The sequence below is a fragment of the Acipenser ruthenus genome, chromosome 26, assembly GCF_902713425.1.
Source record: "Acipenser ruthenus chromosome 26, fAciRut3.2 maternal haplotype, whole genome shotgun sequence".
In the NCBI taxonomy this organism is placed as follows: domain Eukaryota; kingdom Metazoa; phylum Chordata; class Actinopteri; order Acipenseriformes; family Acipenseridae; genus Acipenser; species Acipenser ruthenus.
In genome coordinates this window covers 14,912,246-14,940,149 of record NC_081214.1, presented here as the reverse complement: position 1 = coordinate 14,940,149, position 27,904 = coordinate 14,912,246, and the positions used below count along the sequence as shown (strand labels likewise).

The following is a 27,904-nucleotide window of genomic DNA, read 5'->3' as shown; positions in this document are numbered from 1 at the left end:
AAATAGGATAGGAATTACATAGAAATGAGAGTATAAGAGAATCTTATTCATCTCCCCTCCTCCTCTACAGATCACTGCTTGACTTGAATGCAAGAACACTTCTTTAGTGTAGAAGGCATGTTTTTGCATGCACAGGCAACCAGACCGACAGTCTTTTATATTGTATATACCGTACACAAATCCATCACCAAAAAGAAATCTCCTTGAAACACCACTAATCACGCTTTGGCAATGGTCATTATCCCATTCTGATTTTGCACGTAATCGCTGGACAATTGCTTTGAACATTGGGGGTGAGAGGTGAGCTTGATTTGATCAACCTATACTTTTTTTCTATGCATTTTCTTTTTTTAAATTACACTAAAAATCTTTGACAAGTAAACCATGTGACTGCACTGTATTTAGCAATAGGAGGTTTGTTCTTTTTAATCCCTTACTGGCTCACCCTGACTAACCCTTTGAAAATTACTCCACAAACTTTGCACTTTTCAGTTCTGTATATTTAATCTAAAACCAGAAGCATTAAATCCCAAGTTCCCCGAGTGAAGCATTAAGCCTCTTTCCATCTAGATCTATTAAAGGGTTACAAAGGCACCGTTTAATAGATCTAGATGGAAGGCCTGCACTGCATTCTACACAACTCTCTACCCAGAAGCATGTAATGTCAAGAACACACACACACATATCCCTGTCCATGCTGGAAATAGAGACATCGATAACCATTACAAAAGCAGACCACTATAACTACTGCATAGTTTAAGGTAAAAGGCACCTTCACATATCCCCTGATTCTGATACCCTACATAAAATGGTAAGAATGTTCTTAAGTGATTGTAGCAGGGCGGTAGAATATGTTGTTTATTTCAGAACAGGGTACTCCCTGCGCATTTGTATTATTTTGTATTTGTTAATTATTATTGTTACAATTTCAAATGTATCGTTTTGGTTATTTAAACAGATGATTTAATAATGTATTGTATGATTTGAATGTATTTTGTGTTTCGTTCAAAACACGCTGTTTTATTATTATTACTCATGATTTATTTAGGTATAAAATGTTTCGATTGTTTATTAAAAAAACATCTTGTATAGAAGGTGACCATCTCCCGAGTTAATTCATTGATTAATTGCTGCTAATCGGAAGATGGTCACCTGTATACAAGCCTGCAGCTCTCTGCGCTCGGTGTGGGTGTTCAGAGGAGTGAACGAGAGCGAGAGGAAGGAGTTTAAACAGAAACTCCAGGATCAGTGAAAGCGATCGCCCAGCCTGACCTGAGTTTGGTTGTGTGTTATGTGCTCGAGATTTGTTTTTCTTTGAATATTTATTTTGCTCTGTGAGTAGTGTTTTTTGTTAAAATATTTGATTTGTCTTTTGCACCGCAGTACTTGCCTTCTGTTTTGTTCCTGCTTCTGGCCTGACGTCACCACTTAGCCATCCCTGTCACAGTGATGAAGTAATGTAGTTAGATAAATGTAAAAATCAAACAGTGACCAATGTGAGCCTCTTCTACGTCTCCTTTGTGAGGAGATGCATCTCCTGCACAGATTATTTCAAACTGAACACGGCCAGTCACGTTCTGAGTAGAGCGATCATTCCTACAGGTAGCTGCCCTCTTAAAAGCTAATGGGACTTTAGAATCTTGAAACTCACTTTAAAAAGTGACATACATTTCACGCACCATTAGGTGATCCACACCAAAATTAATTACGAGCCCTGAATCTTTCTTCTGAGGGTTTAAAATCACATTGTCATTCCTCACTGGTTTCCAACCTGTTCCTGAGACCTGCTGTGAAGCAGTTGTGTTGGATATCCTCGTTCTCAATTCACATGTTATGTGTGCAGATTGTAAAGTATAGCGTGGCTAAGCTAGTCTGACAGTCCCCGTCAAGGACGAAGAGCTTTTCATCTGGAAATGTGTTGTTATTCAGGCAACGCTGCTTGGATGTGAAGCTTACAAAGCCTCAAGTATGTCCTCAGCCAATCAGCTTCAGAGAACCACATTCGCATCCCTTCTGTTACTACCCCCACACGGAGAGCCCTCCTCCGTGCCCCACACGGAGAGCCCTCCTCCGTGCCCCACACGGAGAGCCCTCCTCCAGCCCCACACGGAGAGCCCTCCTCCGTGCCCCACACGGAGAGCCCTCCTCCGTGCCCCACACGGAGAGGCCTTCTCTTGTATTCCTGTGTTGCTTTACCAGGAGGCAGGGTGCTTATTATTCAGAAAACAACTCTTTACAGTGAATATGAAAAAAAATTGAACTCACTAAGGGATTGCGATCCAGTATATTAAAGCAAACTTCTTATCTGATACTAGAAGTCTTGTTTGCTTATCAAGGTCTAGGAGTCAAAATGTCCTTCAAAGCTGCCAAAACTATCCACATGTACAAATAGAAATGTTTTATAAATGGAGAGAAGACAACCACAAAATATAAATATCCCAATGCATTACTAATTATAATTGCCAGTACTGAAGGACATTTAATTGCTCTAACTTAAATCAACCAGTAATTACCAGGATCAAATTACAGTTAGCTACTCTGCAAACTGTGTCCGAAAACATGAAAACTAACATTTTAGCACAAAAGTAACCAACTGTATATTACCACTTGACACGACTACACTGCAAATGTGTTTATCAAAGCCAGTTGATATTGGACAACATAACTGGCAATGATAAATCAAACCATTTCTCACAACGATTTTATTTCTCCTTGTCAAAAGTGGTACAAATGCCAGAGATGCATAAAGCTCTGACAAACAGGAGGCTTTGGGTCATTTCCTAGAGAGTGTTAGGAGCACCACAGACAGACTACATTTCCATACATGGGCAGTCTTCATGTGAAGTCTTAAGGAGCCGACAGTGAGAAGCACAATTAGCAGAGTAAACACTGGGCTCTTTGAACCCCTGCACTGCCACTCTATGTACTCAAAACAGCATTTAAACTGCGGTCTCACCTGGGCACCCAGCTCTAATGAACACACAGTGCAGAGCAGAAGCACACACTGCTGACAAACCCCACACCTGCAATAACGGACCCTGGTCTCTTATCTCTGCATGGGAGACACTTCTCATAGATGATGCAAAGAGGGTTCAAAGGATCCTCTTTCTCGCCAATCCTGCCTCACTTCACCCAGGGAAGGGGTTGCCTCCCTCTGTTTGCTTGGGTATGTTTGTCCTTTGGTGTGTGACAATTTAGTGCTCATAAAGACACAAGGGCCTATAAAGGTGGGAATCTGGCAACTTCACAGTACAGTGGAATATATAAAAACATTAGGGGAATGTACATTACAACAAACAGTTCCTTCATTTGAACTCAGCGTCCCTATAAAATGCAAAACAAAAAGACACGATACAAGTATTTACCATTTTAACAGATTCGCTGCACTTTCAAGAACCCATCCACTCACTTTTAAAATGACTCAAGTATGCTGAGCTTGACATTTACAACACCCTGAAATCGGGTTAGCATGGAGTGAAATTCCAGCAATGACCAGCACTGGTGTCTGCTAGTCAGAGCTGGGGGTTTGATCAGGTGGTCCAAGAAGATATAGGTCCATTAAAAAATCTGTTTAGTGTTAAATTCTAAAGAGTATTTGTTGTCTACTGTCGTGAATGATTTGCTGTAAACCTGGTTTGGAGTTTAATATACCTGCTGAGTGTCCAGTAAGAGGCTAATACATGTGTGTTGCTGGTTACCAGCTCATCACACCCAAGACCACAGGGGAAATGTTGGCTACAGTTAAAACTTGGCCAAAATCTGTCCATGCACCAACCTGACAAACAAAGGTAAAGCCCCAAGATACAAAATCAAGTAAACCACGAAGTACCTCATACACACTTCGTGCAGGGTCTCAAACAGACGCTTGTGTCAAGCTGAACAGTAACAATTTTGTGGAAGGGCCATTCGAAAAGGTCAAATGTTTTGGCTAATGTTTTTTTACAGTGTGTTGAAAAAGCCAAGGGAGACATTTGTCTGACGTTTGTTTACTGAACACATTTTAACTCATTGTCATGGAGAGTTTAGAGTAATGATTTAAAAGTTGAGTTTTGACATTATGTAGCTCACAATTATTTTTTCTTGTTTTCTCCCCAATTTGGAAAGCCCAGTCATCCTTTTATTTCAACCCGGCTCACCGCTGCCACGCCTGCGCTGACGAAGACGGACTCACCTGTCCTCCGAAACGTGTGCCGTCAGCAGTCCGCTTCTTTTCACTCTGCAGGCCTGCCATGCAGCCACCTCAGAGCTACAACGCAGGACAACGCAGCTCTGGGCAACTTACAGGCAGGCCCACAGGCGCCCGCCAGTCTACTGGGATCACTGGTGCGCAGTGAGCCGAGGACACCCTGGGCAACCTAAGCCCTCCTCACCCGGGCGGCGCTCGGCCAATTGCGAGCCGCCCCCTGGGACCTCCCATCCACGGTCGGCAGTGGAATAGCTTAGACTCAAACCGGCGATCTCCAGGCTATAGGGCGCATCCTGCACTGCACGTGGAGTGCCTTTATCGGATGCACCACTCAAGAGCCCCCCTCGTAGCCCATCACTTCTAAGAGTAGGATACACTTTTCATTTGAGAAAGACTGCTGTTTAGAGAACCGAGACAACCCTCTTAGAAATTGTTTTGTGTTTAATGATTCGGTTGCCAGGGCAGGCAATAAGATGAAGGGCATCATCCTGTAGGTTTTTGAACAGCTATAAAAAACACAGAGGTTTTAATTCAGGGTTTGGAAATCAGAGTACAGCTCTGTGCCAACTTGCCTCAAATATACTTTAAATTTCTTAATGTGTGTTTGCTATAAGCTATTCATTTAACATTATAAAAACAAAAAGCTACAAACATACTATTACAGACCAATTACTTACAACTTGTTCTGTACTGTTGCCAGGTTTAAGAAATCAGCACACACTATGGCACCAAAAGAAAACTTTTTAAATGGAAGCCAACTTAAAACTAAACCACTACCCCTTGAAATTCATCAAAAATAAATACAGCCAACAAATGCATAGCTCTGCTTGGTTAATTTTCAAGCACATCTACATAGGAACCCAGTGACGCAAATAGATAAATTTGTTATCTGCACAGTGCCATGGAAAAAAGCCATGTTGTTCAGTCATACCTATTTTCTCCCAATTACAATCTTGTCTAGTTTTCCTACATGTTATGGCTACATCCTTGCTGCCACAAAAGCATTTCTCTTCTCAGATATGCCTAAGCCCCTCCCTTCTAATCTCTCCCTTGTTTAATAGCTAGGGGCAAGAAACATCACACCCCAACCTACCCACAATGAATGCCCTCTGCCACTAGGTGGCAATAGTGAGTATAGGGCTGAATAAGTGCCCACAGTGGGGCTCCAGATTGGTCTCAACCAGTGAACGAAACAATGCAGAATACACAGAGATACACCTTAATAAAGCATCTGATGCAACACAACTGCTTCAAGGTGTCCACAAACACTATGTTTACTCAAATACATTACATGCAATCAAACAGAAAGATGTGACCATTAACAAGGCACATGTACTGTGCTGTGCAGTGTCCACTGAAGACCCAAAGAACACTTCACCATGTTGGTCTAAGTTAGCAAGGCACCATGGGAGGCAAATCTTCTGTTAAAACCTTATAGCCACTCAACATCTGTAGTCTTACCAGACCGGAATCAGTGTATTACTGCAAATGCAATGGCATCGGTCTCTGATGCACAGGCATATTTCAAGAACACAAATCTGATTGCAATACAGTATTGAGCCTTTTTCGGGGGTCCTATCTGGATTCATCACAAGTGAAAAGGACTGGACACTGTATGTAGTGTAGCGGCTGAAAGTGCTACACAGTCAATGCAGTTTGTGCAATACAACCTTTCATCACATCACAGAACACTACTGTGCGTCAGTTCAGCATTATAACAATTTAAAACCTACTTCAAAAAGGTGCTGTGGTTTGCAATAGCTGCTCCACGGCTGGCAGCTTCGGGAGTACAATTTGCCAAATGATATATTTCATTAACTCACCATGTATGCTACAGGACTAAAACATTCAAGACTATGGCAAAGACACTTCATTTTAAGTAAGTTTTGGAATGTGTTCATGAAGTTAGTTTTCTTCAATTATTGAGCCAAAGCTTTCACACATTGTGTTTCAGCACGCACCACAAAATAAGGATTCTTCCCAAAGAAAGACCTGCCACTTAAATCGTTTTACTTCTGGCCAAAAACCCAGAGGCACAAAATACTTTTTTTATTTTAAAATTGCCTAATTAAATAAACCAAGCTTTCTTCTCAACACTGTTGTTTTTTATGACATGTAAAAGTAGCTACCATTAAACAGCTGTTTTAAATCTGCATGTTCAAGTAAAGACTACAGTGTAAAGATGGAAATATTGTAGAGCAGTGTCACCCATTCCAGGTTTTAATATGAGCTTGATGAGCCACAATGTACAGGTAACAAGCTCAGGTGTGTCTTGCTAAACTCTTGGTAAAACCAGGACTGGATCAAACTACTATGCAATAGGAGCCAATTGTCATCCCTGTAGTGTATTAAATCAAAATGGGTTAATTAAGGGCACCTTGGAAGACTAATAGTTTATATGACAAAACTTAGTAGTCATTCAAACCAAACGCTGTCTTCAAAGGCATGTTAAACTCGTACTGATATCCACCTTGGTAAGGTAATGACTTCAAACAGAACACCATGTTAGATACTGATCTGTGCTCCTACACCGTTTGGTTTCAATGAATAAGAGAGAGATGAAGAGCTCCTCCCCTCGACTCCTCCCTTGCCGTTGGGGGTTGACAGCCCCTTTCACGTGTAATCTGAACACACTTTGGGGGAAAAGATTTTACCCCAAGTTTCATTTGCAACTCTTCTTTCCTAAATAGAATAAAACACTGACCATATTTTACGAATACAGGAATAAATACACCCACTGTGTGTTCAATTACAGTAAGCACTCAATTAAGTACAAGGTATTTGGTTTTTACTGGTTATTCTTATTTATTAGCAGACTATGTAACAGAAGGTTAAGTAACCGAAGCATTTCCCCGCTTTCTGAAGGGAAAAAAAAAAAGAAAATCGACTACTCGTGGAATCTACACCACAACAAAAAGCATAGCAGCGACAACACATACGAAACTTACGCTGTGTACTTTACCTTTCCAATACACATTGTACTGTTTGTCATTAAACAATAGATTTGGGGGTAAAATACAACATATCAGAAACATCATGTATTATGAGACATACATAGCAATTGTTTAAAACGCAGCTGTCATTCTAGAAAAAAAAATACTGATATACATTTTACTGTACAAACTTTCATTCATTTATTCTGGCAATTTACAAAATGCACGATACTTTCTTTTTAATGAGCAAGGTAAATAAACTAAAATAAATAAATAAATAACCTGCCAGATTTGTGTTTTAAATAATAGGCAGAGTCGGCTTTGTTGAATCTTGCATGTTTCTACTAGCCGTAATGAATCCCGGACCCTCAGAAGAATGATTGTGATGTACGCTACATTACTGTATTAAAAACATGCATAAGACGTTGAGCTACTTTAACAAGTCAGTCATTATTAAAAGACCTGGTTACCATCTATAACATAAGCTGTTCATGTCTTACATTAACAGTGTAATGCTGTAAAATGTACAAAACAAAATCTTCTAAAACAACAACTTAAATCGTCATTCAAATGCCGTGTTGTTGTGGTTAATTGTTTATAGAAGAAATCGGAAAGTTACACCTCAGTTATAAAGTAAGCGTAGTCTATTTTTAAACTTACGAAATATACGCGCAAGCACGGTTTAAATTTACAATGCCTGTAAGTAATTGTATCATTTTTTTTTTGTTCAAGTAGGCCTATCAGAAAAAAAAAGTATAAAAGACAAGCACTACTCACCGCAGATTCTGAATTCTCTACCCAGATGCATAGAACTAGAAAACAGAGAGCAACGCTTCGAAACATGTTATTAATATTCATTTTCTACACTATGCGCCTACTCAGCACTGACATATACAACTGCATGTGGGACTTGACATATTCTTAAGAACACTTAGAAGAACTTTTCAAAAAGTTACAACGGATACTTAAATATCTACTAGCACTTCTATGGAGAGCCGATTCTCTTCTGCAAGCACTGAGTTCTGTTCCTAGCTCCCTAACCTGCCCCCCGGGTCTACTTTACCAAATAAGGATAGGGGAGAGCCTTACGCTCAACACAAATCTAGTCCGCTAACATTTTAGAACTTTTTTTCCCCAAACTCCACTTTTTAAATCTGTCTGTTGCATAAGTTATCGTTCAATATAGACTATTACTGCTTCTATACTTTTATGTAAAATAAAATATAACCGTTTAGATTTAATTTTAGACTTTAGACAAAGGGTGGCAAACTATCGGCGGATTGATTGAAGTACAAAAGTAGATGTCTGCCTATCAATTAAAAAAGTAATCATTTCTCTTAGCCCCTGGGTGATCAGTGAATTTCTGTGAACGTGTTTAGATTCGTGGAATTTACCGTTTTAGAAGGTATTTGGACTGGTTAGACTTTTTTTCTGCTAGGCATCTATGAAATGTGTAGATTTGTGGGGATAACAATAAACGGTTGATAATATTGTAGTGCGTTTATACCCTGTGTTCTTTAGAGAAATATAGTTTATTTCTCGTTTAGACCCAACGCGTGGTGTGACTACCTTAAACACAATGCAGGAATGTGTAACTGTTAGATTTCAGGATTATTTACAAAATATGTTGTATTGCTAAAAGTTTAAAAATGAAAAATAATACACTGTAAGTGGTCCAAAATACCTACAAATACTCCATGGAACGTTCATTCCGTCTTTAAATATATGTTTAATATGTATAAAGTCAATATCCCAGTTGTGGTAAAGCACAGGCTACCAGCGTAGAACTTTTAACGCATATTATGCTCACTAAATTGATCGTGTACCTTAATGCAAAATATATCACAGATATATAGTCTGTGATTTACATTTCTATTAAACAATCCATTAAAAATGATTCATGGAATGTGTACGAAGTTAGTGTAAGACACAATATCATTGATCCAAAAAATACAAATAAAAAAGTTCACTTTTTCAAAAAGACGGGTGGTAAAAAAAAAACGTGATGCATTTTTGTAGTGATTGTTCCATCTTTACCAGTAAAACTATTGAGATCAGGTTCATATAAGAACAAACACGGGTTATTCACAAGGCGCTGCAACCGCGGGCAACATGTGGCTGAATTAACTTGAGTGGCAATCTTAGCCTTTTTGTGCAGTATCCTAGTTGCGTGCTATAAAAACGCGTTTCAAAGACAGACAAGAGTATCTAATCTTGCGATGTTTTATATTTAAAATAAACACACAACAGTGCTAAAAGCATGCGTTCAGATATATATATATATATATATATATATATATATATATATATATATATATAGATAGATAGATAGATAGATAGATAGATAGATAGATAGATAGATAGATAGATAGATATAGATATATAGATATATAGATTCTAAATTGTTTCTTTATATTACATATTTATACAGCTGGCACTCTTTTCTAACGTGGGTGGTCTTTTGTGTATCCAGTCGTATACACACAGCTGGGTTTTAACGGGACACCCTTTTCTTTTCATATCACATCTTTACACAGCTCATTCATTGCTCTGTGCATTTTGGTCGATTCACTCATTCAGTAGTAGTGAACCTGTATAATGTAGGTACAACGTGTATTTAACGTGTGCAAGATCCAGGTTAGTTTAACTGGACAACAATACATTTGAAAAGAAGTGCGATTCTGATATATGATAAATTATATGCAATTGTGTTTATCTATTATTATAAAAGTAGATCAAACAGTGTGCAATAAATAACACTTAACGGGAACTTCATGAAAAAAATGTACGCTTTCCACACACTGGGACACGAACGGTTTTTGTTTTGTTTCTTGAAACATGTTCAAAGTAATTTTTTACTTTAATTATCAAAATTACAATTTTTTTTTTTTTCAAAAGTATATAATTCCCAAGCCATGATAAATAACATTAAGGTTGAATATTAGTTCTTTCTTTGGGGGTATTCTGATTGACAGCTAAAGACTCCTCCCCTTCCTCTGCTTCTAGCGATGGGCTCAGGTCGGTCGGGAGACAGTCATGAGACGAAACTTTGTGAGTCTAACTTCTAAACCTTTCTGTCTTTTATAACGGCGCAAACACCTGCAATGCTTTTGTTTTCTACATTATTGCCCAGTTCTCGCCCCTTCTTGATTATAACGTTGCTTTTTGTGTATTCTTTTCATTTTTCTACAAAGTGTCTGAACCCGAATTAACTTTTTGGAAGATACTTCAAATGAGTGCGTTTGCGACTGTTGGTTTGTGCTGAAGAGAGAGAGCGAAGATCCCTGTAGCCTGTATTTTAAATCAGAAATCCAGGCAAAATGAAGTACAGGTACGTTTAATCCCCCGTTCTAATTTAAATGGAAGATAATTATATTTATTTTATAAAATCAGTAACAAGAGAACTAGCGATTGTTATTTTTTTTACTTGTTATAATGCAAAATACTGTAGTTATTTTCAAATTTGGGCGTTTACTTAGTGTTTTTTTTTCCAGGATTTTGGTCTTATTTGCTGTTTATCTAGTAGTCGATTTGGTCCAAGCGGTAAGTTATTATTATTTTGTAATAATGTAATAATGTTTTGTTTTTAATAGTGTAATATATTTGTTGCGATTTTTTAATTCTCAGTTTCGTTGTGACCTAAGGTCCTAACCGACTGAAGTTATAGAATTGCTTTATTTTTAGAATGTTAACTGTGATTCACTTTTTAACACGTTGTTTGGAAAGGCATTTTGGTTTACCGGTACACAATAGGCTACTGTATTCTCACACGTTGCGAACCAGTGTTTAAAAAAAAAACAAACGGTACACTATACCTGCTATTGTACGTGGACATCATTAATAAAATCCGGTTGTTCTGTCAATATCCGAACGTGCTTTGTTTAGTATCAGCTTTACAAAGCATAGCGTGTTCTTTGAACACATGTTTAGTATTTATAGACTCCAAGTCCTGTCATACAAGATTACAGTAGCCTATGCAATAGAATGCACACAAATCTGACCTCTATCTGTTTGATACAACAGTTGCACGTTTTTTTAGCGTTGGTTTTGCACAATTACTGTAGCAGTGTTAATCTCTAAGGCAGTGCAATAAGTATCGTGCATATCGATAACAATTATGACGCGATGCTGCTTGCCTGCATGCAGCACAAAGAAATCGGATACAAAAACAACTTTGATATTAAAGACAGTAGTTGGAAATTTCTTGCAAATGTGTTCATATTTGAAGGCTGCAGGTTTGTCTACGCTTGTAAATCAATTGTCAATAATTTTTTTAAAAAAAAACCCAAAACGAGCAAAACAGCAGTAGTTTATGATACTTGCTACAGCACCTCTTAATACATTGTTTGTAAACCAGACACAGCATCTTCCCGACCTGTCTCTTATGACGCGGGGATTGTGATAGCTAATGGCAAATGCGTCATGCTCACCATAACCAACCATAGCTGTGTGCATCACCGATATTGTTGTTGCCTCTACAATTGAAATGAAAACACTTTGCATTAAATTGTCTGTAGCCTATACCCACTCTTATTACTTTTCAGTTTTACATTTCAATTCAGAAAATGCATAAGAGAACCAGATTTCAGACTCTACAGGCCTTACTCTGAAGTGGGAACAGGAACAAATGAACTTTCTTGCAACTAAGCTGTTGTGTGTGTGTGTGTGTGTGTGTATGTATGTATATATATGTGTATATATATATATATATATATATATATATATATATATATAATTATACAGTATATACTTTTACCATTTTTCACCTTCAGTAAATGCCATTTGCACTAAAATAGGGCCCTATGTCTCACAAGCATTGCAGGACAAAGACTTGACTTTTTTGCATCCTTTTTTTCTAGCATTACAAAACACCTGTCATGACCTCCTGGTAAATAGGCCCAGCCTTGTTTCTTTCACGTGGTGGGCGGTGGTGGTGTGTGTGTCTCCCTCCTAGGTTGGAATGACCCCTCCCTCACACTATGAGAAATTATACAAACTCACTCTGATATTTCTTATGTGTGGTGAAGTGCATTCCAAAGCGTGTGTTGTAGTAACACACTGCACTATTAAACAATGCAGAACTCTAACCCTTTAAAAAGTATCCAGTCTATATTGTTTTGGGTGTTTTACAAAACTGAATTGCTGAAATGAACAAAAAAAAACAGGTTTAGGAGCAACTTGATATGGGAATTAAATATCAGAGCTCTCTTAACTAATGCGTTCCTCCCGTTGCTTTGATTCGCTTCTTTTCTTTGTCAGTCATCTCGTCATGGCTTCTTTACCCCATGTGGTCTGTGTAGAGCTCTCAGAATCATGTCTAACCTCAGAGTACAGCAGAGTGTAACCATTACCACTTGTTTCATATGGCACACCTTCTGATGTATTTCTTAGACCCATCAGGGGAGGGGTGTTGCAGGGGGACAGTTTAATGGGTACACTCTGGTGTACCTGCTTTACTTGAAGGTTAGACATGATTCCTAGAGCTCTTTTGAGCTTGAGTTTTAAAGTCACCGGGGTGACTAAAATAGAAAGGGTTACAGAGATCGTGTCAGTTAAGATATGCCATGAATCTGGTCTTAGATATTTTTGTCCATACGATATTTGATATTGCTTCTTCAGTAAAGTGTAAATATGATAGTATGATTCATAAAATTAAACTTCGAATCAAACACAATAAGAAAAAAAAAAGCTGTCTCACAAAAGGTCAGGGTGTCAGTGTTTTACACAGTTTAAAATATCTAGTTATTAGGGGCTAGGTGGTGCAGCTGGCTAATTCAATAGCCTTTCAGCTCCGGAGGCTTGAGTTCAAACCCCTCTCCGGTTACAAGTGGAATGAGCTGGGTGGTGTCAGTATAGACAGCAGGGGACGTTTAAGCCACAAAACCATGGGACTAAACAATTAGGCTGAAACTAAATTCAAAATTGTATTTTTTAAAAAGATTACATTTTGGTTTTAAAATGCTCTTCCAGCGATTAATCAGCGTGGTGAAACAGGTGAATGCCGCATGGGATTCAGTGCTGGCATGCAGAGAAGAGAGATAACGGATATGGCATTTGCACAGACAAGGAAACGATGCAACCGCATGTTGTTCAACTGACAATCTAAACAAAAGCATGTGTGTTAACCTTTATAGATACGCTACCCTGATACTAAAAAACTACTGCAGTTTGAAAGTAAAAACCATACCCACCACACTATATTAAATATTTATGTAAAAGGAAATAGATTAATACTATCTAATACAAGATACCATTACAGTATTAATGATATAAAATCAACTGGTGTTTACCCATCAGCAGCTTGATCACTTAAGTGAAAATGAGGTACCAACCCTTTATTTTCATTATTCTGTGTGGTTTTCATTAAAGCAAACGTTTGGAACTCTGTTAAGATTCTTGGCACAAACCTGATCACGGTAGCAATGGTGCAGGCAAGCGAGACCACACCCTGTTGGTTCAGTATTTTGAATGATTTTATTTCTCTTTATTTTGTCAGCGATTATTGTTTCTTCTAATGTTCTGTTGACAGTACCTGAGCGCAATCGTCCTGTCTACAGGAGGGTTGACATCATTCCAGATGCTTGTCAGCTGACCAGCTGTAGTCTAATTGGTGGTTTCAATTTGCTAGTATCTTTGGGGGTCTGCCTTCATTTGGTCAGCATTGTTGGAGTAGAGCGTGTCTTAAAATTGATATTCGCAGGCAAGCAATAGTATTTACCAGCTCAAATACAAGGTGGCTAAAAAATTGACCTTTTTATTTCAAAATGTTGTTTATCAATTTCAGAGCCATTTCTTTATGTATGAAATGCAGTGCTCCATAATCCAACTCCTTTAACGCTGTAACAGTATTGATTAGTGTCTGCTTACTCAGTATCCCGGAGGTTAGCCTCCTGTGTCCTCTAGTCGGACAGAAAGCAGTCACGTTGACAGTCAAGTTGGTTTACGCACCCCTCAGGCTGTTTTAGCCTCTCTCCCCTTGAAACCAGCTAGCAGCTAAATCGGGCAGTGAACCAATTCTTGTATATGCTAATTATTATTTTTTTAAACGCACTGAGTATTAAAATGGATGCATTCCACAGTCCACTGTTAAGACATGACCGCATGGTATGTAGGGTCATGCAGTCGGGAGAGCGCAGGTTTGCATCCAGCTGGTCTTAGTTGGGGAGCCTCCTGCATTGTGGGTAGGAAGATCTAGAGGGGCGGATTCTCCCTTCATGATAAGAGCACGTTTCTCTTTGTGTTTTGTTGTGCAGTTTTCCACTTTGGGGTTTTTTAAGTCTAGTTGATTACCCCTGTTAAGTATCATCTTAAACAGTTACCGTGCCCAGTGCTGTAAGTAGAGCTATCTTTCCATCTTCCTGTCAAGTCTTTAATCTGTGGCACTGTGTCTGTAGTGGAGATGCTTTAACTAAGAAAGGAACATAAGCAGCATATTGAGGTGCAGGTAATGTCCACCCCACAAAACCAGGAAATGATTGATTTACATCTAGTTTTGTGGCTTCCTAATTAACAATATTGTTTGTAAAATAAAAACCAAGATGAAAGACTTCAAGCCTGAATTGGTTGATTGTTTGCCATGGTAAATACCAGGAGACGTGTCTCTTTGAAGTCTCTGCTATGCATTGTGTTTCTGGCATTCCATTTGAACATTCCTTCCTGGCTTGGTGGAACTTGTTCAGGACCTCTCTGCCTAGACCTTGCTTTCTGTGTCTCCTAGAATTTCTCCCCCCTTGCAACTTAACAGCAGCTGATTGGTTGCAGTGGCTTGCACTCCGCTGGCTGCCTGATGGCAATGTAACAATTTGCCAGAAAAGAAAGTTGCTCTGTGTTCCACCACCCTGATGGAAAGTTCAAGCCAACCTTCAATGGCACTTATTATTTATTTATTTATTTGCTCAGACCTTCTGTCAAGCAAACAGGTTTAGTGGAGCTGCCATGCATGTCTTTTAAAAGGGGTGTTCTTGCTGTAATTCTTTAAATAAGACCACAAGTATTATTCATCATGCAAGCCCGTGCATCTTTTAAGTGATCTTTGTGTATTTAAAAAGAATGATTGATCTGCCCTCATAATTGTTACAGCAAGTCATGAATTATAATTACAAGACTCCTGCAGGAATACTCAAAGGCCACTCCCTGATACCCAATGAAAACACCCTGGGCCTGCAGAAAACTGCTGCTGAAGCCACAGCCTGTCTGTGCTCTTGAGTCAGCAGCGTTTGCCATCCTTGCTGGGACTTGAACTTCTGACACTGGGGTGAAAGCGCTGGCACAGCATGGCTCCTAGCTCTTTAATTACCCAATACCGTGGGCAGAGCTTGCATTTTTCAATTGAAATCCACACCACAGTGGTCGTCAGTATACATGGTTTTGCTGCCACAGTTGTTGCATTAAAAGATGGGCAGTAGGACTGTAAGCACTGGGTAGTCTCAGTGGACCCCTCAGTCAAAGCTGGCCTGTATTTTCTTTGAGATTGTGGATACCTTAGTATAAGCAGCTGTGTTTGTACATGTTGGTGGAAGGCTAGTATTTATTTTATAGATTGTTACAAAACTGCTATGTCCTCTGGTTCACTGCTGACCCTCAGTGGCTACCTGGATGCATCTGCAAAGGGGAAAGTGAATGAAAACCTATTGTCATACATTATAAGGTTATTCAGCTCTCAGTTTGTGAATGTAGTTTTATCCAGAACACACACTATCCTAAACTCTGAGGTGAAACTTGTAAGTCAACCAATATTTTCTCAGTGGTGATTTTCTTCAGGTTTTACGTCCATAGCTTTTAACAATGATGTTTTAAAGTTTCAGATAATGCCTTGTTTAGATGTGTAATACTACTGCAAGGGAGTGCTCGAAATGTTTATTTTCTGCGGTTCAATAATGGAAGCATAGCAAGCAAAGCCCTCCAAAAAGTGTATGTCTTGGAGGCAGGCTTTTCAACAAGTGGAAATGCACATTCTTTACATTGTTTTGTTTCGGAGAATTTTCCTTGTGTATTCAGTAGTGTAAAACTTGCCCCTCAGCTGTTTGTACCTCTCTCTAGAGGAATCTAGAGGTCAGTTTGAACATTTGTAATTCTAAGGTAAGAAAGAGATCTGGAACGCTGCTAGCAATGATCTCTCTGAGGCGTGCCTCCCTGTCTCTGCTGTTTCCAGGTGTTCACCTCGGGCGATGTTCATTCATCTCCGCCCAGCCTCGTCTTCCTCCTTCTCTCTCCAAGAAAAGCAAGACAAAAAAAAGAGATGTGCGCGGCACACTTACAGCATGGTGCCAGATAGAGCTTTGTGGCTTAGTAATTATCTTAACAAGTTCTAGAAGCTTTGTGTTTTCTGTTTCCTAAATCCTCTCTTGACTTGGTTGGGAGGAGATGATGAGTCAAACTATAATTGGCTGTATAATAAAAGTGGCAACTCTTAGTTTGTGCTGAGCATTACACTGCTTTAGTTTATGTGCTAGTCATCACTGTCCTGTCTGATTGTTTTAGTGTGGGGTTATGGGATATCTACTGCATGTCAAGGTGAGGGAAGTGGCTTAAGGTTGTGTTTAGCTCAAATGGCTATGCAACAAGTCCATATGCAGCTTTACACAAGCTGTCTAAAAATAAGTATTCTACGCCCCTTCTGGTGTCACTATTTATTGCTTTCTGCCATGGAATTCTTGTCCAGTGATTGTGTTTGTATTTTTGTACACTGATTTATACTCCAAGTAGCTCGTAATAGAAGCCGTGCAGAATCCTGGCTAACACTCAGGTTTGAGCATCTGTTTGCTTATTAATTATCAGTGTGTTCTAGAGGATACTGACTGTGCTGTAATTGCCCTGTTACACCAGAGCTCATTTTCTCTCGCATCTCTAAAACCTTGTCTTGTATGCGAGCCAGAAAATCCACAATGGGCTGGAGAAGGGGGTTGCCCATTAAAACAGAGCCACAACAGGTTTCTTTTCTCCCCAGTATTAATGCTCTTACTGTTTTTGGCAGGAGATGTTTGGTGGTTTTCAAGTGAGGGCTCATTGTTAATCTTATAGGCTTGAAGTGCCTGAGTCCACTGTTGGCAATTACAATGCAACCAAGAAGTTGATGGAAGGAATTAGTCCTACATTTTTTTAGATTTTTCAGGGTTATTGAATTACTAGCACATGTGGAACTGTGTGTCTTTAATCTCTGCAGTCATTAAACAACATGCAAATTAGTTTGGTTCCCTGTTTACATTGTTAAACTTGAACACCAACTGCTCAGCAGCAGTAAAACATAAATCGTCTCTCCTGTGGGGCTGTGCCTCGACTCGTCTGGCACTGTGGAATCCCCTTGAGGAAAAAGAAAACCTGAATGATTCCAGGAACTATTATTATTATTATTATTATTATTAGTGTTGAGGTAATAGGAAAATGTGTTATCTTGGCACATTCTTTTGATGAGAAACCTAACAATAAAGATAAAACAAACGTTTGTCTTTTCGCAGCAAGTAGAACACTTAATCCATCCATTTGTTCCTCATCATGTCGATAGAACAGCTTCCAGTTCGTTTCCTGTGCGGCACAAGACCAAGGATTTGCTCCTGGTGTCGGTCACAGGCTGCTAGTTAATCTCTACACACAGAAGTAAACGATCCTGTTCAAAGTGAAAGAAACTGTTTAAAAAAAAACAGGTTAAAATGCAAATGAGCTTTGCCTCTTTAAACTGGCAGGTACAGTAACAGTTCTGGAGTATCTCTTCTACTTTCACCATGACAGAGGATCAGCCCTTCCTGGTAGAACATGTTGATGAATGTGAAATGCACACAGTTAAGGCAGTTGAAGTTTTAATTGAATGAAAGGTAAACGCAGCTTAACAAAACTACAGACATTAACCTGTGGACCTCACTGACCGCAGAGGTCTGTGGGAAAGGGTTTCCTTGCCAGATTTGACTGTAGAAGGTCTGCTGTGTGTTTTTCTAATTAAGGACTGGAGTGTTTTGTGGTAAGCCATAGACGCTGCATACTTATGGTTTTAGTAGTTCTCTGTTCTGGAAGACTGCTGGCTGGTGTTCTGTTTGTGACTCTTTCTGGAACTCTTTTAAAACTATTTCAGTGTAGCGTTGTGCCTCATAACTTTCAAAAAGGAGTTATTTTATCATTTATAAAAAATATAGCAACGTGTCTGTTTTGTAAAAGGGTTTTTGTTTTTCCTGAGATTACAACTGTGCTTGAAGAGGATATTAACCTTATGCTGCAAGTGATAACAGGATCATTCTTGTTTAGGTCACAGAGTGACATCATGACAAAGGAGAGAGGAAGCTTGTGTAGCTGAAACTGTCTTTAGGGGAATATAAACAAACTGGAAAGCCAACAGTTTCTGAAGTAGAGTACATAGAACGGTAAAACTATCAGAATTTGAATTCCATCAGCAGTAACGGTCGGTAGCTATGGGTTACTCGCATTCATATCCCACAAACCTTGTTACAGTGAATCCGATGACACCACTTTATTGTTATTTTTATGATAAGTAAAAAAATTGGAACAGTAGCAAGAATGTAAATGAAAGTATGCACAGTAGTGAACTATAAAAAGGAAGAAAAACCAGTATGTATAATGTGGCCCACATAGAGGACAACATTGCTGCCTTCTATTATCAATGCTGTATTTTCATCAGCCTAACATGATGGAGAAACTTGGCACACTGTCCTTATTCGCCGTACCTAGCATGTGAGTACTGGAGTACACTGGCTTTGGTTCATTACCTCCTCCAACATCGATAAAACTTCAAAACTCTCACTGCATCTGAATACAGGCAAGGAGAGAAGCTGCCAATATACAAAAAACAACCTTACCTGTCTAATGACTGCGACCTGTGGTCTACCTTTCACTTAAGCAAAAATCGCAGTGTGTTTCCTTGTTAATTCCGTAAATTAAAAATGAAACAATGTCTGAAGAGGTGTTTAATCCAGACATGGAGCTTGGTTGCTATAGAAACACAAGAAAGAAAATATCTCAAGCAGGCATGAGGGTTTGGGCGTGTGTGTGTGTGTGTGTACTTTTCTAAATACTGATTCTTGAGTCTGCAGTTTTTTTTTACAGCTTCGTAAGTGACCCTGGCATTGGTGACAGAAAAGCACAATAAAATGCTGGGGCTGAAACCTCTCCTGTGGGGAGATACTTCTTGGTTCTTCTATTTTTCCCTTCTTTGACGAGGCCCTGCGATATTGCTCCAGCTTTCATGTCCCGCCTTCACATACTCCAGACAAGTTCTGCACATTTCTGGGAGAGGTAGCGGAGGAGAGGTGAGCGGGGGATGAGTGGACAAAAATGGACAAAGCTGCAAAAAAAAAATGTAATCCTTCAGGATGTTCTATAACCTTTTTATAGGATTGTGTAGTTGTTATATGACAGCTGTAAAGCTGTGGATGGCTAGGTATTAATTTGTAATTGCACAGGAATAACCTTTGTCCTATACGAAGTGGATTATTAATAAACCGTATATTGTAAATCTATAAAAATTATTTAATCTGGATGAGGAATCATATTCAGTCCAAAACTATCTATAGATTATAATATATCTATAAATCTATACCATCAAAGCAGATACACAGTTTAAATTGATGAAGGCACTAGCCTAAACTTTTGTCTGCTTGACTTAAAGATTTTAGTATTGCCTGTGGAATCCTTAAAAGATCACATGACTCAAAGAAGACACGCTGATTGGAAGTTCCCATCCGCTATTGCAAACATCGTGAAATCACCTTATCCTATCCACATCACCTAAATAATGCTTGATCAACACACACTGGAACCGCAATTGCTATTCAGTCATGTTTTCAAAATGTGATGATCGTGCTTTTTTTAGCGATTTTATATATATATATATATATATATATATATATATATATATATATATATATATATATATATATATATATATAATATAATGAACTGACTTTTTTTTTTTCTTTGGATGTACACAGCTAAAGAAGGGCTTTTGTCCGAAATGTCCTGAAATACATGATTTTCTAAAATAATTTTAACTTTTTGTATACATCCAAAATACAAACCTTTTTGTACAGTAATACTTGCTATCTATCTATCTATCTATCTATCTATCTCTATCTATCTATCTATCTATCTATCTACATACACATTGCTTAAAATATATATTGTGTCGTGGTGTGTGGGTCTGTCATTGTAATTAATTTATATTTACACTATTCATTTTATTTGTTGGCTATGGTAAGGATCCTATCTGATCAGAAAAAAAAAACTTTAGAAGTCACTTTGAAAGCAGGTTTATAATTGTTTTGCAAATAGGTTGTTGGAAAGCTGCCCAGACTCAAAGCTGCTCAACAAATCCCTAAATTATACTTTTAAAAAGTTTGCTTTGGGCACAAACGGCAAAACAAAAGCAATATAGAGGGTACAGTTTAAACCCAGTGGGTATATATTTTATACAGTGTTAAAACATGTTATCAAAAGCTTCTGAAGAAATATGCACAATGCTCTTGCTTTTAAATCTACATTATAAAAAAAAAAAAAAAACTTTTCAGGCTGTGCAAATTCCTTCAGCAAAGACTTTCCTGTAAAGTAAAATTTGAAGACAAAGTCCCTAATACACAGACCACACACTTTCACACAGTGTCTTTTTTATAGTTGGTAAACAACTGTATTCTATGATTCTTTCAAAGCTGCAGTACAGCTGGTGTCCACTGAACTGATTTTTTTTTCATTAAACTGGCAATAAAACATTCACCAAGGGGATGCTTACCGTACCAGATGTCATCCGATTTAAAAAAAAAAAAAAATTCGTGGAATTTGAAAAAGCCTTGACTGTACAGCTTAAAGCTTGGAAATGTACAGCTTAAAGTTTTTTTTACAGGACAATTTTCGAAATCTGGCTGCGAGTACATTCGTATATCCGTGATATTGGGACTGTCTCAAGACCACCTTGGTGATTTTTAGTCTGTAATGCTGATGTTTGAGTGACATATTCATGGCCAGTGACATTGGTAAGTAATATGTCCCAATTACTTATCCAAATTAAAACAAAGGTCGAAGTTAATAACAGGATTTTCCATTTTGCTGTGTTTTTATTGAGAGCATTTTATTTTTAAAAGACCGGTCATTCTGTACACGGAATGACACTGATACACAACATAAGAGGTATAGGAATGTTTGGAAATGCTGCTCTGTGATTGGCTGATTTCTCATATGTGATTTATAATGTACGGTAATAAACACTTTCAATCGGGTTGGTTTGACAGGGGCAGCACTTGATTAGTTTTGATTTCCACTGGCAATTTCCAGTTGCATCACTCAAGAAGCATTCCACTGTGCCACAGTGTCTCAACACTGTCATCAGAGCCCAGCTCCATGTAGGATATGATCATGTCGGCAGGCAGTGTAAATTCTGACAGGGAATAAGAGCCAGGTAGATAGGCAGTGCCTGCAAGGCAGAATGTAATTATTGTTGCACATTCTCCCAATTCCAACACTGTGAAATCATGTGCCAGTGGAGCTGCTGGTCTCGTCTCTAAAGAGCAGGATATCAATCATTTGTATAGCAAGGTGACTGGGGGAGGAGTACCATTTGGATAGGGAAACAAATTGTTTGCTTTACATTCCTCTTGATAGACCGTATAGAGGTGAACTTGATATATTGGCCTGACACAAAGTAGAATATTCATGGGAGCTTTTGAGTCTGTGCCACTTTGAGTACGTCTCTTTTAAACTGAAGACACATGTTTGAATAGTCCTCCTGTTTAAATTTACACAATCAAATGTAGATTTACTGCATAACAGACCCAGTTCCCGATCATGTGATCTTCTAAATTAAGACATACGTTGGTTTCCTTTGCATGATATTGTGTGCAAATGTAGTTATCTAACCAGTGATGAATCTTACTACCACTTTTTAACTTTAATTGCTGCTACCCCCCCACCCCCCCAAACCCTCAGGGGTAATTCATCCACCCTGTTCTTAACATTACTACAAATACAAATAATAGAGTGAAATAAGGTCTGAAAGTCGCTTCCCCCATTTTGAGACTTCAATTTTAGGAAAACACCTTTTTTGTGTTTTAAAATACTTTTTTGGGAATTTTATTTTTTTTTCCTACATGCTCAACACCGATAAAGAAAGAAAGATACACAGGTTTAGTTTCAAAATAACCCTTGTTTGCAACATTTTATTCCATTAATAATTTTACAGTGTTTTTTTGTTTTTAGTTAAACTGCTAGAAACTATTCCGTTTTTCAAAGTTTCTAACATTTAAAAAGTAATAATAAACAGAGCGTAAAATCAAGTTTTACAATCGAGCATCACATCTGTATTAACCTAACAATATTTTATTTTAGCTTATCAAGTCCCCAGACAAGTTCAAGCACATATCTTCTTAGCTTTTACTGGACATTTCTTTCCAAAACCATACTTTAGACAATAGTTAAAGCTACATGGGCTTTTACAAATGTGTTTTATTAGTTCAAATTTAAAAGAAAAGTATTAAACAGTGCTGCAATTAATTAAAAAAGCAAAAAAACAAAACAAAAAAACAATAAACTAAAGAGTGCGTTATCTAACAACCAGTAAACAAAACATTTGTGTTGCATACAGTGCAGTACAATTGCATTCAATTTCCAGTTGTACAAATACATTCATTTTGTTTTGTTAATCAGAACCATAACCACACACATACTTTACAAGTGTACCACTGCGTTGCACTGACATGTAGAACAAGTTACAGTATGTATTAAAGTCATTCAAAGTACTCCATTCAAACAAAATGTTTTCTACATCGGGCCATAAACATTTTCCTCCTCTCTCAGCTTGTTTTTCTTTCACTATTTTAAGTTTGTCTCTGTTTCGTCTCCAGTCACGTGCTGTTTGTTCAGCATTGTGATTACCATGTATTTTTGCAAATTCAACAACGCACAATTTGTTGAGAAGCATTTTCATTTTTTGTCTGATTGTCCTACTTATCCAGTCTCAAAGTCACCTGCATTATTATAGAAATGCAGTTACAACAAACAGAAGACTTCATAAAGTGAGTTCAGTCTGAATGTTGACAAATCAATGGCTCGTGTGGGTGGGAATAAGGAAATTCATAGAGACTGACAGCTATGGTGTTAACAGTGAAGCAGTATAGCTGTGACGTTTTCGAGGTCAGTCAAGAGTCTGAAAGCTTGCGTGTAACATTCAGAATGACTAAGGGTATTTAGATAACTAATTAAAACTTTTAATTAGAACAGTGGTTTTGTGTTTCTACCTAGCAACACAACCTGAATGCCGTAGATCCTGAAAAAAAAATCGGGTTGTTGACAGTTCAGTTTGTGTGAGACATGACCGTGGCTGTAGTAATCCCATTGTGGCGCTGGTACAGTAGTTTAATATTAGACATACCGGCGCATACATCGCACCAGTGTATTAATCGCTCCCCCCTTTTAAGAGCCACGCAAAAATGCCTAGAAAATCGACTTATACGTTTTTTACGGTAATCTGGTTTAGATATTCAATGTACTTTTTTGTAAATTTAGTGGTCGCCATTTATTTTTATTGTTTTCTCCCCAATTTAGTAATGTCCAATTATTTTTAGGCTCAGCCCACCACTACCACCCTTGCACTGACTCAGGAAGGGCAAAGACGAACACACACTGTCCTCCGAAGTGTGTGCCGTCAGCTGCCCGCTTCTTTACACACAGCAGACTCACCATGCAGGCACCCAGAGCTACAGTACAGGCACCCAGCCAGACCACAGGGGTCGCTGGTGCACGGTGAGCCGAGGACACCCTGGCCGACCTAGCCCTCCCTCCCCCTGGGCGGCGCTCGTCCAATTGGGCAGCAGTGTGGAGTAGTGGTTAGGGCTCTGGACTCTTGACCGGAGTGTCATGGGTTCAATCCCATGTGGGGGACACAGCTGCTGTACCCTTGAGCAAGGTACTTTACCTAGATTGCTCCAGTAAAAACCCAACTGTATAAATGGATAATTGTATGTAAAAATAATGTGATATCTTGTAACAATTGTTAGTCGCCCTGGATAAGGGCGTCTGCTAAGAAATAAATAAATAATAATTGAGCGTCACCCCCTGGGAGCTCCCGTCCTTGGTCGGCAAAGGAATAGCCTGGAGTCGAACTGGTGACGTCCAGACTATAGGGCGCATCCTGCATTCCACTCGGAGCATCTTTACTGGATGCGCCACTCGGGAGCACCCTGAAATGTACTTTTGTCTTAAGGCTGAAACAGAGTCTTTACAGCACAAGATGCTATTCTCTCTGCTTGCGTGTTTCGTAGCTATGCAGTAAGAGGCGGGGATGTCTGTCAGTGAATGGGGTTTTGGTCTGTTCTAATTTAGTTTTGAGACTTGTAACCCATGCAGACAGTAAGCTAAAAATAACTGGGCAACCCCTCTCCCCTTGTGTGCGTTACTGTACTGGGGGGACTGTTCCTGACACAACTTAGAGGCGGCTGTCTTCTACCACTTTCAGAAGAGTAAACTATAAATCACACCAACATCAGTGGTTCACATGTCCATTGACATTCTAAGTTACACTTTAAGTCCTCTGTATTCCAGTAAGAATACCTTGCCGTCTAATCAATTGATCTAGATCGAAGTCCCATCACTGTTTTTAAATAATGAAGGCCCAAATTTATGAAAATCAGATATGCCAGTGGTGCCTCTCTTTAGTTTAAATCTGTCTGTAAAAATATGAAAAAAGGAAGGTTTGTATTTTGACGGTGGAAGTTGGAGCTGTTCATAATGGAATCCAAGAAAGACAACATTAGATATTTCATTGAAATTGATAGTAATTTACAGGGATCATTTCAGTTCCTTAAACTTCAGTAACCTCATTGTTTGTACTTGTAGACATGTGTGATGGAGTCCCAGCTTGCTGCCTTTGAAAAGCGGTTGTGACAGTCTGAGTAGTTTTTCATCCAGTTGTGCTTCGGGTACTTAGTCAAAATAGTGAGAAAGTGGTATATTTGCTAATGTTGACCTTTCAGAAAAGCATGTTTATTCACAAGCCCACTTACATTTCTAAGAAACTTGATGTTTTTCCAAGTAAAGAAAAATGTGATTTGAAAGATGCTACACCCTGTGCAGAGTGAAGGTTATTGAATGACTTAATCCTCTCAAATGCCAAGCACAGGCTTGTAGAGATCTGTATTAAAAAAATGTATTAAAAAAAACAACCCTTTGGTTACTGGAGGCTTGGTTGGTGAGGCCCTAAATGCACACGTATGAAAATCAAACAACTTGAAATGCCTTCATTTTGAGATGCATGAGGCGTGTCAGTTACGCATTCTTTTCAGATGGTGATGCGTTTGAGACATTCCTCGTGTCGCGGTGTTGTAAGAAGGTATATGCTCCTGTTTTGCCCTTCACGTACTGACAGTTTTGCCCCCTCCAGAAACGTTGTGCCCTATTTAAACAAAACGAAAATACTTTACTGAGATGTGTGCATTGAAAGGGAGATCCCACATGTCTGACAAGTAAGAAATGCCAAGAAATACATCAATTTAATAATGTTCAATTTAACATTAAAATAACATTTTTAAATAACAATTACTTTGGCTTTCTATTATCTGTTAGTCTGTTTCCTTTAAAGGAGAGCCTACCAATGCTTCAAAATCCATTTCCTCCCACATAATAACTTTAGTACCATTATCTCTGGCCTAAGATTTAAATCAGTTCTTAATTCCAAGACATGCACACCTACCTTTTAACAGTATGGTTATGACCTCTTTATGAAAACAGAGCACACGGGGTAAGTGGTGTGGTACAGTGGTATCAAGAACAAGCAGTGGCTCAAAGAGAACGTTCATGTGTTTGAAGGAATGTAGTACAGTTTTACACTGGCTCATCTTTCTGCAGCAGATAAAGAACGTGGCCTGTTTATTCTGCTGAGAATCTCTTGGTTCTTCACTTATTTGTTCATGTTTGTTTAAGATATTCAGATATTTAAAACACATTCTAAGAGTTAAAACTCTAAGAATAGGTCAATGTTAAAGTACCAAAGACATTAAGTGAAACATTTGTCGACTGGCCTTACCCAAGGATTAACTGGAGATCACTTTATTCGGTACCAAACAACAAAACAATCTGATAGCTATATGCCCTTATTTAATGCTTATATATGCTTTTGTAATGACTATTTGAAAGGCGGCGCATGTCTCATGTGTCCGAGGGCACAGGCCGATGACAGTTTGGTGTGGAGGTGGGCCGTGTTGGAACAGGGAACTGTCTCTGAGCATTTCTCACTGCTGTGCAAGGAGGGAGAGTTTATTAGGTGCTGGCGGAGGCATTTCTCAAGCGAGCGACTCCGCGGCCTGTATTTGTATGTGCCTGTTAAACAGAGCTGTTTGTTGTTGTGTCCACTTCAAAGCAGAAATGCAGTATATTTGAATGTATATACACAGGGACTGCTAGCTCTGGTGGTTATAGGGAGCCGGAGAAGTAGGATGTCAGTGCTAAATTGTGATGGGTGATTTGTGGGGGAAAGAATGGTTGGCATTTCCTCAAAAGGATCAAGCAGCAGTGTGTCATGGGTAATGTGGCCTTTTGGTGGCAGGGAGCTGAAAAAGGGGGACAATGATTAATCTGACCTAGGTTACTAAAATGGGTGGTCTGGTATTGGTATATTGTAAAACTATCCAATTTGAGTAATCCTCTTTTTTTTTTTCCAAAATACGGTAAGTACAGTATATCAACTGTCAGCAGTTTAGAGGTGCAGATAGAGAAGGTTTTGTTTACATCTCATAAAACCGCAGTTTGTTTAAATCCTGTTCAGTTTTCTACTGCAAATATGACATTTGTCCTTGATTTACCTTCCGTACACTCTGCTGCTTCTGAACAGTATTACCAAAGCACTCAAACTTCTACTGTCCTGTCATGAAACTGAACGGCTGTCCTTCTGCTACTGCTGGGGCGGTGAATGCCATAAGAAAGTGTTAGCTTAGGGGAGGTTAAAGTGACCGACAAATTGCTGTGTGTTGCTGAAGAAACATTCATATTATTTGTGCACCCATGGGCGGTGAATAGGGCAGGTGTTTTCTCCTATTTCAATTCCAGTAGAAGTGAAAAAAATGCAAGCAACAATCCCACAAATTACTACACAAGCACAGTTCAGACACCCACATTCTGATGTTATCTTCTAATCCATGTGTGAATGTAAGCATTTCACTCAGTGGCAGCTGGTCACTTAACACATTGTAAGGGAGTTGGGTTTATATATAAAAATCTTTAGTAGCAAAAGTTTTGCTTTTGTGGATGAGGAAATAAGTTACAAGAAATAGATGTCTACAATTATTTATTTCAGCAATTTGCCAAACTCTAAAAATGCTAATTCAAAAGTATTCATACCCTAATAGCTAATTGAGGCACCTTTAGCAATAATAACCTCTTTTAAACAATTAGGATATTTGTGAATGAGCTTTTTGACCATTCTTCAATGCAAAATTGTTCCAGTTCATTCAAATTCCGAGGACTTTTCTTGTGCAGAGCCTTCTTCAACTCATACCAAAGATTCTCAATCGGATTTAGATCGGGACTTTGACTAGGCCATTCCAGAACCTTGATTTTATTCTTCTTTAACCATTCTGAAGTAGATTTTGATGTGTGCTTGGATCGTTGTCACGTTGGAAAGTCCAGTTTTGCTTTAAACCAAGTTTTGTAACAGAGGGTTTCAGATGATTGGCCAATATCTTTTGTGACAGAAATACAATGATTCTTGGTAGTAAATCTCCCTCCCGACCCGTGAGGGCGCTAAGCAGTGAGAACAGAGTTCCTTGGACGGGCTGGCCTGACAGTTCTTTCCCAGGGTTCAAGGGAA

General features: G+C 38.7%; 2 protein-coding genes across 7 annotated transcripts in view; one reads left to right on the top strand and one right to left on the bottom strand.

Moving 5' to 3' along the window:
* The window catches only part of LOC117963365 (collagen alpha-5(IV) chain-like), a 77,485-nt gene extending 69,337 nt beyond the window's left edge, over nt 1-8,148 (bottom strand). The window contains exon 1 of the mRNA XM_059000833.1: nt 7,897-8,148. Within this exon, the coding sequence (XP_058856816.1) occupies nt 7,897-7,977 (81 nt within the window). The 5' untranslated portion in view covers nt 7,978-8,148. The remainder of the gene's footprint in view (nt 1-7,896) is intronic.
* A 1,916-nt stretch (nt 8,149-10,064) lies between these two features.
* The window catches only part of col4a6 (collagen, type IV, alpha 6), a 111,478-nt gene continuing 93,638 nt past the window's right edge, over nt 10,065-27,904 (top strand). For 2 of the 6 annotated variants that reach the window (XM_059000829.1, XM_059000826.1), the window contains exons 1-3: nt 10,065-10,170; nt 10,314-10,450; nt 10,614-10,662. In XM_059000829.1, the coding sequence (XP_058856812.1) occupies nt 10,440-10,450; nt 10,614-10,662 (60 nt within the window). In that variant the 5' untranslated portion in view covers nt 10,065-10,170; nt 10,314-10,439. The other 4 variants (XM_059000830.1, XM_059000828.1, XM_059000827.1 and 1 more) reach the window with 4 other exon arrangements.